We start from the raw sequence: 13,597 nt of genomic DNA on the forward strand, positions 1-13,597 counted from the left end.
GTCATAATGATCTAACAATTCCTATAGTGCAACCTACTGGAATCTTTATTTAGACATAAATAAAAGATGCCAGTAGGAAGTCAGGTGCCCACATCTTTCAAACTCCATTCCCCAGTTAATGAAACCTTAAATCGACCCTTATCTAGTGTCCTCTTAAAATCCCTTTTTTGTGTCACATTGATCTAATCCATTTCCCCTAATCTTTCCAGGCTTCCCCTCCCTCTCTCTGGCCGACCAGATGAGTCTGCTTCAGAGTGGATGGATGGAGATCTTGATTCTACGGGTGGTGTTTCGATCCCTGGCCTTGGAGGACAAGCTGGTGTATGCCGAGGACTACATCATGGACGAGGAGCAGTCAAAGCTGGCCGGGCTGCTTGACCTCAACAATGCCATCCTGCAGCTGGTGAAGAAGTTTAAAACCATGGGGCTGGAGAAGGAGGAGTTTGTGGTCCTCAAGGCCATTGCATTGGCTAACTCAGGTATTTTGTTCAATGTCACAGATATTGAGACTGTTGGTTCTTTATTTGCACAGCTTTTAGCCATGCTAGCACTTTAGATGGCCAGTCGTTTGTTGGTGAATCCTTTAATTCAGTTCAGACTGAAATTTTTCAACATCTGTCAGAGTGATTGCCACGACTTATGGCAGAAATGCATGGCCTCCCTAGGATGAATCCTAAAAACTATTTCTCTGAGGTGCCACCTCCACTTCTCTGTATTTAAATGTGTTCTAAAGCTGGATTACAATCCTGAACCAGGCTATTTGAATAAATAATTATAATATTCCCTTACAGACTCTATGCAAATTGAAGACTCAGAGGCGGTTCAGAGACTCCAAGATGTCCTTCATGGGGCCCTGCAGGACTATGAAGCCACCCACCACCCAGAGGACCCTCGGAGAGCCGGCAAACTGATCATGACCCTTCCTCTCCTCCGTCAGACAGCTGCTCGTGCTGTGCAGCACTTCTGCAGCATCAAACAGGATGGCCGCGTACCCATGCACAAACTGTTCCTCGAACTGCTGGAGGCCAAAGCCTGACATCAAAATAAACAGTAATTAGCTTCATCCTGACTCCCCCCAAATGCAGGCACAAGGATGACATAAAGTGAGGTACAGGTAAAGGTATGGTTTGACACTATGTATTTGTTCATTTCAGCTTTGGTAATAAAGTTTCAAACCTGCAATCCCTGGGAAGGAACATTTTTAGAGCAACACCCTTCCTACTCCTGGAGAAACTTTGACTGGAAGTCAGTGGAACTGACGCATTTTCATTATAGTGTCTTCACACTACGGACTTCAACACTAACCTAAGAGTGTTGACCTGCTTCCAATTCACCGAAGGAGGGACAGACTGCACTGAAGCAGGAGAAAACGCCTTCCAGAGATATTTACAGTTATATGCCAAAAGTAGAGCTTCTTTTGTTAAAGACCACCTGATACTTGAAGATCCTCGTGGATTATTTCATCCATCTTGAAGCCTGTTAATCTGCATTCTCATGCATTTAGAAAGCCTTTAAATGGTTTAATATTGTTTGTCCTTTTTGTATAAAAAAGGTGTCCGAAGAGGCAAGTCTTGCCAAAGAGTTAAGACTCGTACTATAATACCAGCATACGTCCACAATAATATAATGTGGCCTGTAAGACATTCGCGTAAACCTACATCCCTGCTGTGTTGTGTATCACAAAAGTATCTATCGATCTACTACATTCATATATAGACAATTAAAGGGAAGTAAATAAGCGGTCAGAATCTCTTAGAATAACCGGCCTCCTGATTCTAGTAGAACATTTCAGGGACAGAGTACTTAACGTCATTGCGCGACTGTACGACAGCAAAGTGATATTTATTTAAAAGTGGCTCTCTTCTTTCTTTTGCTGTTTTTATTTACTAATGTGGCATTATAAAGAGTAGATTAAAGGAGCTATAGCCGATAATAATTTTTTAAAGATTTTTGAATATCATTCTAAGATCATTTTTTACTAGCTTCTCTGCTGCAGCACTGATGCATAGATGTATATCATATCAAATTCAAGTCAAAGTCATAATAATTGGTACTTGAAGATCATAATGTTGTAGAGTTGTTGTAGGCCCATAGATATAACTCTATGTAAAAATGGCTGCCATACTGTATAATCTGGATTAGGGGAGGCATTTGATGTCTTCTTTAAGGTAGAAGTCTATGTGTAGGATGAAGTTGGTGCACTACTTTTCCTTTTAGCCATAAAGTTTGGGGAAACTCTGTTAATCTGTTAGTGTGTTTCTGTGTGAAGAGTAGTTTAATCTGAAATTTGTCTTTTTTCCGCACATGAAGGGATTTAACTTGGAAGGAATCTCAGTAAAATACATAATTAGCCAAAGTCTGGCTCCTTATTTTACTCCAGGTACTGTGACACTATAACGTGCATATTTTTGTGACAAGATGACGGCAGCAATATGCCGGATTAAATGTATGTACTGTACGTTTTGCTGTATATACGTCATGTCTTATGCCAACAGAGATGTTTAACGATGCAAATAAGCTTTGTTCGGACGAGCTGTGCCGTGTTGTTTCATTCTCAGGTGGATTCTTGGGCAATAAAGATGATCCCCTTAATGCAACTCTCATACAATCTGAGTGTCGTTTCTTCGCAGTTAAGCAGTGAAAGGAAATGAAACAAATTCATTAAGCCCTGCTAGAGTGGCTTCAGTCTATTCTGCACAGCCTGACAATGGAATGCCATTTCAAAGTAAAGGCCCATTATGGCACATTCAGGCCATCAGAGGCCATTTGGATAGAGATTTATAATTAACAGCTATAATGTAATGAGGTCTAACAGTGGCTCCAGGGAGTGCTGGTCATCAGATCCCCGTTGAGGCTGAGGATGGCAGTTGAGTCATCACTTTATCATACATCCATTGTGAGAGAGAGCAGAACTCCCTTTGACATGAATTTAGAGTTAAAGGTAAACGGTTATGATATTTGGGCAATGCTTTGCTTTAAACCTTTCTTACAAACTGGACCCTTTTAACTCTTAACTTTGCTTGCTAAGGTAAAATGGTAAGTCAATCGCAGTTTGCATGATTCATCCAAAAATACAATTTAAATAAAAAAATAACAAAAATCATTAATAACAGAACATGTCAGCCACTTGCTAAATGCCATTTGCCATATTCACACAACAACCAGTCATTTTCCTCTTGCAACATGTTCAGGGTAAGCTCAAATGTTATAACATTAAATTTGTCACTTGGCGACAAGTTTGAATTGTAACTGTATCCCAGTTTGTAGGCCAAACAAATGCAGGGCACTTTAAAACTCTCTGATATATGAGCCACTGAACAAACACTCACTGTAAATCTGGTGTGAGTTCAGGACAAATTTAACTGAAACAACATTTGCTTAGCCATAAACTGACACTGGACAACTGAGAATGTTAATCTTTCTTCATATCATTATGTTAACTGATAATGCATTTAACAGTTATTTAGTTCTAGCTTACACTATGTTAACTGGTAATTCAAGTTATCCACTTTAGTGTGTAATAGTACTGGGCGATACCACACTGTTATGATTCGATACCCGATACCGATACTTTCAGTGATTTGTTTTTTTATTTTTCAAATAAAATGCAACCCTTGAAAGACAAGTCTCATGACAAATACTGTTAATTTAAAACTTTAATATGCAAATCCTTTGCTGGCCTTTTTTTAAAGCGATTAAGAAAAACACATAAATAATAAATAATCAACATCCTCTATTTAAATTCTTTGAGTGTACAGCTTAAAACAGCCTCTTCACCATGACTACTGTTAAAATGACACTGTGATCATGATGCCTCTGAATTTGTTGGTACAAAACTTTGGAGTAAGTTACCCTTAAAGAATCAGAAGTGACACATGCACTTTTATTTCGCATTTATTAATTACTATCGATATTTTATTAGAGTAATCGATACTCAAATGAGTAGAGTGTAAGTATCGATATATCGATATCACAGAATCGATACGCCCACCACTAGTGTGTAATTTGCACAACGATTTATTAGCTTTCTACAACTTGTAGCAGTTAAAACAAGTTTTGAGTCTACCTTTGTTTGTGCATGTTTCCGTTAGATATGGCTCTGGTATTTACTATAACTATTTGTTTCACCGTAAAAATAGTAACTATGCTTTAAAATTCTGTCCCACAATATGCTTACAACTGTTACTGAATCAGTTTAGCAGTGCAGAAGAGGAGTGAGAGCAGGGAGCAACACGACTCAGCAGAAATTACATCTAGCAATATACTAACAACATGGCTAGACCAAAGTTATGTCTTGTGTCACTCAAACCAACTCTACCCTATTACTCATTTTAACAGAATCACATGAAAAGTTTTTCTTTTTTATTAAGTTTGTCCTTTGCCAACGAGCATAGCTACCACTGAAAAAAGTTTGAACATTAGCACTGATTTCCAACCCTGTTCCTTTAGTACAGAAACAGGGTTTCATCTCCCATAAAAACACATACGTAATTACTTGTGCAAACTTATATGGACCTGCTGTAGAAATGTTCTTTTATAGTGTAGCATTGTAACTGTTACCTGTGGCTTGGAAGACTGCTGTGCTTAAGCTAGCATAGTTATTTTCATTTGGCTCATGACTGAGTGCTGAATGGGTGGAATAAAGCCTCTTTTATTGGAAATTATAAAAAATATTGAAATTACCTCTATGATATACAAAATTCTGCCTATGAAAACATATATTGAATAGCAGGGGTTCCCAAAGTGTGGGTCAGGGCCACCTGGGGGGCCGCGAGACACAAATGGGGGGTCGTGAGATGTCTTCCAGAATGTTTTTTTTTTTAAGTTATCTAAAAATATTGATTATTATTTATTTTGGTTTATTTAGCTTGTTTTCTTATGTTTGTCTTCCTTTTTGGTTGTACTGTTAATTATGATCATTCCTTTATTATCTTTATTATGTTTGTATTTTTTCATTGATTTATTTTTTCTTCTCTTTTTTGGTTTTGTATTACTTATATAAAATTTGTTAACTCTTGGTGAACAAAGAAATACTGAAAAATGCAATAAGAAAAGTTAAATGACAAAAGGTATCTAAAAATAGTAAATTTTACTCATTTATTGTATAAAAAAAATGGACAAAAATAGTAGCCAAACTTGAAATAAAACCTTGAAAATAGAAAATGTAATGAGTTTTCTGCCTTTCTTTTTGCCAGATGACTCCTAAATTTAGGGTTAGTGAACAGTGAATTATCAAAAGCATTAATAGCAGTAGGTTAATTCATAACAGCACAGGAAACTCAGCCACATGCTCATATAGGTAGGCTGATTTTCTGCAGACCAGATAAATGAAGACACATTTAATAACTTTGAGAGACAGTGGGGGTCGCGAGTCTTTGGTACCTATATTTTGGGGGTTGCTGGCTGAAAAGTTTGGGAACCCCTGTTGTATAGGACTTCATGGTTTAAGATTGAGTGTACAGTTCAGTTGATATAGGAAGTGTTAGCTGCAGAGACATGCAGCTTTCAGTTGCCATGATTAGTTCTATCATTTGAAGCATGTGATCTTATTTATATTTACAAGAATTAAAAAGTCAGCAAATCCTAGACAATAAAGATGGATGAATTTATTGAAAGAGAAATTAAAATCCCGGGTGCCCATTTGTCCGTTATGCCCCCTCGACTGCCAGTAGAATCTAACTAATGTCTTCATTCACCTGTGGTTTAAACTCACTGTGGGATTCAAGCTGGAGATGTTTCAGCACATAAGCCGTCAGTAAGTGAGTTAGTGATGTGGAGTGATAGATCCCTGTATGTCCCTCTCCTTAAATGAGTTAGTGCGTGTCTAGAGGCCGTGTCGCACAGACACCTGGGTGATGGATGAGGCCCTGAGGAGATGGGCTGTAAAAAAGGCTGATTCTGGCACTCAAGGGTGAGATCACTTCCTCAATAAAAAAGCATTGTCCCGAATCATCACGCCAAGGTATGAATGCTGATTAGGGCATTAGACGGAGGAGAGCTCGTCCGTTAAAATAAATCAAATGAGCTGTTAGTTAATGTTGGGGTGGGAGGGGGGATTCTTGTACTGAGTGGTGATGTCTGGTACTGGAGACCAATGGCTGAATATAGACTCCTTTTTGAGGTAGAATTGTTGAGTAGTTCAGATTACTGAGATAATGTTATCTGTAAAAACAAACCCCAAACAGTACTGTTCTGTCATCCTCAAGAGATGCCACTTTTCAAAAACAATTACATCAAATTGATTTCTAATCGACTTTGTTGCTACTAAAAAAAAAAACAGCACTTGGCTGAATTAGATGTCAGAGAAACTTGCCACAAGTCTGAAAAGTCAAACCTAAAGTGATGAAAATAAAAGCGTGTAAAAGTGTGCACATACATGACTCTACACAGCAAAGATCAAACATCCATGTAAATCTACAATGAATAAAGCACACGTGTTTTTGAATGGGAAGATTTCCCTCACATTCAGTTATGATCTTCCAGGAGGCCCTTTGTCTGCACACCTCACAGAATCATGTTTAATTCAGACATTTTAATGTAGCAGAAGAAAACAAGAGTCCTGACACAGCATCTTCAAATCATCCCAGGATGCTGCTCACTTGTTTAAAAGTTTCATGCCCTCCTGCAGCACCAACACAAAGACCCCAACACACTGTTACCAATTCTGCCGCTGTACCCCCATGCCTGTCATCCCTGATCATCTCCCTGCAGCAGATAGACAACTGTACATGTGCAGTCAGAGGTCACATGAGGACAGCCTAGAAAAGTGACTCTGTAGCACATTAGAGCCATCAGCTCATTACTGCTGTGCTCCTTTGTCCTGATAGAGAAGATAAAGAGAGTGTTTGTGAGCATGCAGCTGCAGTTTGTTTTCAGCAGTAATAGTGCAGTAATATCTGGGACTGAAGATAAGGAGCACTGCAGCTGGGCTTGCATATTTGGCTTCTCCTCATTATACTGGACACTGCATCGCGACAACAAAACCAGCTGCTGCAGCTCAGCGCCATCATGTGGACAAAAAGCAGAATGCAAGTATCATTATTTTTTGTGACCTGCCTTTTCAAAAAACCTGAAGAAAAAAATCTAAACACTCATAAGTGAGTTCTAGAGATGTCTGAGCTGTTGGAGCCACAGACATTATATGAACCCTCTCTGGTATCCTGTAGGAACATTAAATGGTTGTCTTAAAGCAATGTTGTCCTTACATGTAGTTTAAGAAGCTTTGTTTGTTGCAGTAAAATATCGAACTGCAAACACAATAATACAAGAGCTGCAAAAAATCTCATTATACATTGACTGATTCTGCTGAGGTCACTCTGATAATCTATCTAACAGTATCTATGGGCTGGTGCGTAACCCTGCTCGAGGTTGCAGGGGGCAGGAGCCAATGCTGGCTGTGAATGGATGAGAGGTGGGATACACCCTGGACAGGTCACCTGTCTACCACAGGGCTGACATGTAGAGATGGACAACCATCACACTCAAATCTGTGACCAATATAGAGTCACCAGCTAACCTAAAAAGCATATTTTTGGACTGACTGAAGTCAGCTAGGGACATGAACCAGACAGTGCCGACCTTCACATCATAGTGCAGCCTAGGAAGTTCTGATAGGTATGCATATAATGGAGGATATTTGTTCTTACAGCATGATTAAATTTCTGCTTATGTGTACTCCACCCTAACTCATTAAATCAAACCTTTTTTTTTTTTTTTTTTAGGTGAGCGTAAAAATTGCTGGGAGCCAAATTGCTAATGACTAGGAATAAAATCCAAAATGTTTCATAATAGAAAACTTAATTAGTAAAACGTGACATCTAATAATTACATTTGGAGACGTTATTATGTGTCTCACAGTGGAGGATAAGGGCTATAAGCGGAGTGACCACAGGGGCAGAGGGTGCGGCCTCCCCAGGATCCACGATCAGCAGGGGCCCCCTACTGAGCTACTTTTTTGACAGGACCGGAACAGCCGATGTCTGTCCCTGTCCACAGTCATAAATAATATCAGAAATCCATATACACACTAACACACCTGAAAACTCATATGGCAAGACCATTCATTATTGTTTATCTTATGTTTAAAGATGGGCCCATGAAATGCTTTAAGCTTAGGCGTGAAAACCCCAACCATGCTCAACGTATGCCCACGTAAAGGTACACTGCTAAATAATTCAAACGTTTACAAACAAATCAATAACTATCACCTTGGAGAACAGAAACATATTCCGGGCTCACAGTGTCGAGTTTTCTGTCTACTCATTCTTATTGAGAAAAATAAGCATGCGTACATGGTCAGGTGTCAGCCGGGAACGCAACCGGGTCAGACTCAGTCCGGCGGAAGAGAAAAAAACAGTTGTGGAGACCTGTCACTCAGCTGAGCGTCTATGCTGTGCACATAACCTTTAGTCAGCTGATTCACATTGAAACATGCTTAGGGTTGGGAATAGGATTAGGATTAGGATTAGGATTAGGGTTAGGGTTATGATTAGGGTTAGGGTTATGATTACTGTTAGGGTTAGGATTAGGGTTATGATTATTGTTAGGGTTAGGGTTAGGGTTACTGTTAGGGTTAGGATTAGGGTTATGATTATTGTTAGGGTTAGGGTTAGGGTTGGGGTTAGGATTAGGGTTATGATTAGGGTTAGGGTTAGGATTAGGGTTAGGGTTAGGGTTAGGATTATGATTAGGGTTATGATTCATTTTAGGGTTAGGGTTAGGGTTACTGTTAGGGTTAGGGTTAGGATTAGGGTTAGGTTTATGATTAGGGTTAGGGTTAGGATTAGGATTAGGATTAGGATTAGGGTTAGGATTAATTTTAGGGTTATGGTTAGGGTTAAGGTTAGGATTAGGGTTAGGGTTGTGATTATGATTAGGGTTAGGGTTATGATTAGGGTTAGGGTTTGGGTTCGGGTTAGGATTAGGAAAATTTAAATTCATCCTCGTTTTTTTTTCATTGCTAGGAGTCAACCGAATAAGTTCCTCTGAAATTTTCTTTTAGAGGTTTGACCTTTTATTAAACATATTTTGCAGAAACATACATTCTCTAGTTGTCTCAGTAAAGCTTCTGACAAATATCAGGTGCAAATTAAATCATACACACAATGTTCCCTCAAAAAGGTCTTTCAGATGAGGCTCTTTATTTATTATACAAGACTGCACACACAAACACTAACAGTACACCTGAAGATAACAGTTGTAGTATGGTTACCATGTCTCTTCAGGTAAACTGTAACCTGACTCCTGGCTGTTACCATGGCACTACTGAGGAAAAGCAAAGGTTGATGGGAGTTCTGGACGGCTAAAGGAGCACACATGCAGTCTTTTCTACCCTGGCTACAAGTTTTTTTTTTCCCCATGACCTCTAGAAAACATCAGAAAGAAGACATGAAGAATCTAACAGCCTTCAACAGTCCCTCCTCATCTGTGAGCCACTGACAGGAGCAAGTTAAAGTATCAGGTGTGAAATATTGATGTGGCGACAGGTGTGATCCTAAACAGACAACAGGTCGTCTGATCGATGTATCACACAGCGAGGGGCTGCCAGCTCCCCTGACGCAGGCCGAACCACGGACCTCAGGACTGGTGAGTCTCTGCGTGAAAGCACTTTTTACCATTACTGCTCTTTCATTTTACAAAAAGAATATCCAAACTGTGCTTGCTCCAGGGCCTACAATTAAGCTGTATAATCTACCCATGTCTAACAATAGACCGGATAGTTAAGGACCACTGAGGTCTACAGAAATATAAATGGAAACAAGCGGCTGATTAAGTATGTGCAGCTAGAAACTAGGCCATGAGAACAAGCATGTCTCCAGTTACAGTGCTATCTCTAGTCCACTATGTCTGATCATCTTTCTTTTTCTCAGTGTGGAATTATGATGCACTCCTGCCAAATGTCAGTCAGAATAACTGCAGATGAAAAGAGATAAAATGACATGTTCAGAGACTCAAATCTTTAACCAAATACAGATCAATCAAACACTAATAGGGACACCATAATGAAGAAAACAGAAATGCTATGTTGCATTGACACAAGAAATAAAAGTCTGAAATGGTGTTCATTGTTCCAGATTCACAGAGCCCCACTCCTCCTGGAGCTGGTGGTGAGCGGGCAGAGGGAGGTCAGGTCGACCAGCCTGTTGTCCGGGAGCTGTGGTTCATTGTTGTGATGGCTGGCATAGCCCTGCTGCTGCTGGCTGTCGTGCTCGGTGTTGTGCTTCATAAGGTAAGAGAGTGTCAAGGAAGAATCACCATGATGATCTGGTGGTAGAGTGTGTAGGTCTTTGACATTGCTCGTTCTGACCTCTTTGTCCATGATTTTGTACTGTAGGCCCTGAACAGACCCCCCTTCACCAGAGAGAGACCCCCACTGGTGGCTCTGCCCATGCAGAAGAGAAGCCCTAGGGCCATTTATCCAGCCAGTAACTCCGTGCTGGTGAGGAGTCGCTCATTTCTTATTCACTTCTCCCTACACCACTAACATTCTGGACCTTTTGTAACCATGAACTGTATAACACATAAATGGCACAACAGCCAATGAAGCAAATACTTTTAGAGCTCCCTCTGCTGATTGGCTGCAGTATAGCTCATAAAGCCTGTCTCCTTTTATATAACAGATGGAACATGGGTCAAACTACGAAATTCATTCACACGTCAAATCAGGTTTTTGGAAACATGCTTTCTGTTACAGTAGTTAGATGTTATCATGCCGACTGATGTGCAAGTGTTCATTTTTTGGAGAAGTTACGTTTAAAGCTGGGGTTGGTAGTCAGATTTAGATACACTTTTTGTTCTACTGGTTAAAATGATCTTTATGTCCCGATGGCAATCAATGCATAATGTGTTCTTAAAAAAGAGTGGAAAAAAGCTGCTATCTACAGCAGAATTAAACCTGGGAAAACACCAACCAATCCCTGCCATCAGGAGCCAAATTATGAAACTAATCAAATCCTGTCCTGCCGTTCTGCCCGCCTTCTGCGCGTACATTTCCCCAGCGTGCACTCCAAGTCCCCTGCCTCTATTTACTGCCCCTCTTGCTCGACCTCGGGCCTGTCCCCTCTGACCCGATGAGGTGCTTTGCTCAGGACTGTAGTCCGGATCAGAGTCTAAAAAGCTCTCACCATGGGGGCTCTGACAAGCAAAAGAATTAATGACATTTAGTAAGTCCTACAGAAAATGTAGATGTATTATATGTATTATAGTTTTCTCCTGATATCGTGTCACCAGTACAACAGGATAATGCTAGCATGACAATAGCCATGTCTGTCTGTTGCCATGATCATATGGTCGGGAATCAGCTGCGCTCGTGCATGTGAGCGGGGGCTTCTTTTTGGAGGAGCTCCAAGGGGAGGGGGGGAGGGGTTAGACGGAGTCCTGAGGAAATGCTACATTCAAATTCATGCTAGTTTTCCGTGACTACCAACCCTAGCTTTAAATTAGTAATTTGAAAATAAACAGAGAAGATGTGACATCCTGATTGACAGCTCTGTTGGGACAGAGAGAGCAAAATAAATCTATGCTTGATTAATTAGACTACAACATACATTTGTGATGAGTTATAGCGTACACCAGAGGCAGTCTACCTGAAGGGCACATCAGATTTTATTAAAAAAGAAAACCCCACTACAAAATAACATAGAACTTTAATAGAAAGTCTCTTAGTGTGACATTTCTTGCATGTTGAATTTCTTCTTTTCCATTTTCTACAGTTTGACACCGTGCCCAGCACAACAGGCTTCTCTAACAGCGTCACACTGAAGGGCTTCACCATGAAGCTTGAGGTAAGAACAATGCCTCACCAGCACATACAATAAAAAGCAGCTGCACATGTGCCTACATATCTTTTTCTCATATCTATTATCTCTTCTCTGGACAGGAGGTGCTGGAAACTAAATGTGAGCCTGTCGATGAAGAAGTCCCCCCGCAGGGTGAACTGGGGATCCTCAACGTGAACTCCCTGAGGCGCAGTGTCAGCCAGGTGATGGACGGGAAGTCATCCACAGGAGACGACGAGGCCTGGGACCCGGACATATCAGGCCATGACAGTGGGATGGTAAGAGAACCCAGAAATCTATGACGTGAATCTGAGAAAGACAGGGACACACTTTGACATTTACAAAGAAGCAGAAAGTGTGTTTGACCATATGTGTGTTGGACTAGCCGATACATATGCTTGAGCTAATGAAGATCCTAATAAAGAAAGAAAGAAACACATCTTCAAAGTGACTCAAAATCTGTCAAAATGTTGATTTAACTCTCCTTCTAACAGTTTATGGACGATGAGGAGTTTGTCGACACCATCAAAGGTTTCAGCACAGTGAGGAAGGAGCACACCATGTTCACTGACACCAACCTGTGACCTGTGAGGACGACCTTTGAACCCGACAGGACATCAGCCCTGCGGGATGTTTTAACATTTTGACAAGCGAGGCCACGCGCTCACATAAAACCTGTCTGAGGTCCAGGCCAGTTAAAGTGACAGTGTAGCATGTCCAGAGTCATAAAGAGATCAGACACAGGGAAAGGAAGTTAATTCTCTTATGATGTAAAGAATTAAGAAAGATGTGAGTCAGACAGGAGTGCTGGAATGAGGTGACAAGGAGAAAGGAAAAGCATATATTAGGTCTTGGCTGTACATTTGAGTAGAAGGGAGCACTGGAATAAACTGAGAGTCTCATAGCACCAAGAAACCAAAGATACTGTGTGGTGCTGCAGCAAAACAGTATTGTTAGCTATTTGAACTTCTTTTACTGACATTAATTTTCTGTCGGCTCTCATTAATGGGAAAATTCTTTACATTTCTTTGACTACTTTTCAGCTGATGGAGCAAAAATAATGTGTGGTGGTCTTGAACCTTTAATGGATCCTGATGGATGCAGTTTGCAGGTGCCATTAAGGTAGTCTCCATTAACTGAAGAGACCATACTCAAAACATGTATATAAATATAATATAGATATGAAAACAGTGAAATATATCAGAACAGTTATCAAATCTTAATGCATAGCTTAATTTGTAGGACACACTTGTGTAGAGGGTTCAAAATATCTTGAAACTACTTTCTTTTATAACAAATTTTGTATCAGAATAAAAAAAGTCAACGTCGCTGCTAGGTGAAAACATTTTTTTTCTTCTTTTTATTTATGTAACAAGGTAAAAGACTCATTGAGATTTAAAACCTCTTTTTCAGGAGTGACCTGGCCAAGACGGCAGCACAAAACAGGTTACAACACACAACAAGCACACAAAACAACACAAATAAAATACAGTCACAGTTTCACATGGTTACATGATTACACAGTGCAATCACAAAATTCAATAGAGCTTGTGTCTTTGTCTTTTATGATGGGGTTACAAGATGTGTCAGTTTCATGTCCTTCTGCACATCATTCCAGGTAAACGTGGCTGAAAATGTAAAAGCCTTTTTGCCTAGTTCAGTTCTGACTCTCAGGACCTGCAACTGTATAATGTCCTGAGAGCGCAGGCCATATCGACTAAGGTTTCTACACGTGTACACACAAGTATGTAGGGAGAAGTCCAAGAATAGATTTATAAATAAAAATCATCCAGTGAGAGAGTCTACGACCGTACAAAGTT

The 13,597-nt window shown here is 40.2% G+C and overlaps 2 protein-coding genes across 7 annotated transcripts in view; both read left to right on the forward strand.

Annotated features, from left to right (window-relative positions):
- Positions 1–2,597, forward strand: part of LOC117823655 (estrogen-related receptor gamma-like) — a 36,133-nt gene extending 33,536 nt beyond the window's left edge. For all 6 annotated transcript variants that reach the window (XM_034698882.1, XM_034698877.1, XM_034698880.1 and 3 more), the window contains 2 exons: positions 210–479; positions 792–2,597. In XM_034698882.1, the coding sequence (XP_034554773.1) occupies positions 210–479; positions 792–1,036 (515 nt within the window). In that variant the 3' untranslated portion in view covers positions 1,037–2,597. The remainder of the gene's footprint in view (positions 1–209; positions 480–791) is intronic.
- Positions 2,598–5,850: 3,253 nt separating this feature from the next.
- On the forward strand, positions 5,851–13,122 carry si:ch211-57i17.5 (usherin). The gene is made up of 7 exons (XM_034699870.1): positions 5,851–5,911; positions 9,225–9,585; positions 10,074–10,228; positions 10,334–10,438; positions 11,712–11,783; positions 11,879–12,055; positions 12,272–13,122. The coding sequence occupies exons 3-7, from the start codon at positions 10,172–10,174 to the stop codon at positions 12,359–12,361; spliced, it is 501 nt and encodes a 166-aa protein (XP_034555761.1). The 5' UTR covers positions 5,851–5,911; positions 9,225–9,585; positions 10,074–10,171; the 3' UTR covers positions 12,362–13,122.
- The last annotated feature ends 475 nt before the right edge of the window (positions 13,123–13,597 follow it).

The sequence above is a fragment of the Notolabrus celidotus genome, chromosome 13 (genome assembly GCF_009762535.1).
Source record: "Notolabrus celidotus isolate fNotCel1 chromosome 13, fNotCel1.pri, whole genome shotgun sequence".
Classification (NCBI taxonomy): domain Eukaryota; kingdom Metazoa; phylum Chordata; class Actinopteri; order Labriformes; family Labridae; genus Notolabrus; species Notolabrus celidotus.

Excerpts from the sequence above, each read along its gene's own strand:
- si:ch211-57i17.5 (XM_034699870.1), top strand. The coding sequence starts at position 10,172 with ATGGCTGGCATAGCCCTGCTGCTGCTGGCTGTCGTGCTCGGTGTTGTG. Across the intron at positions 10,439-11,711 it reads CAGCCAGTAACTCCGTGCTG|TTTGACACCGTGCCCAGCAC; the intron begins GTGAGGAGTCGC and ends CATTTTCTACAG. Across the intron at positions 12,056-12,271 it reads CAGGCCATGACAGTGGGATG|TTTATGGACGATGAGGAGTT; the intron begins GTAAGAGAACCC and ends TCCTTCTAACAG.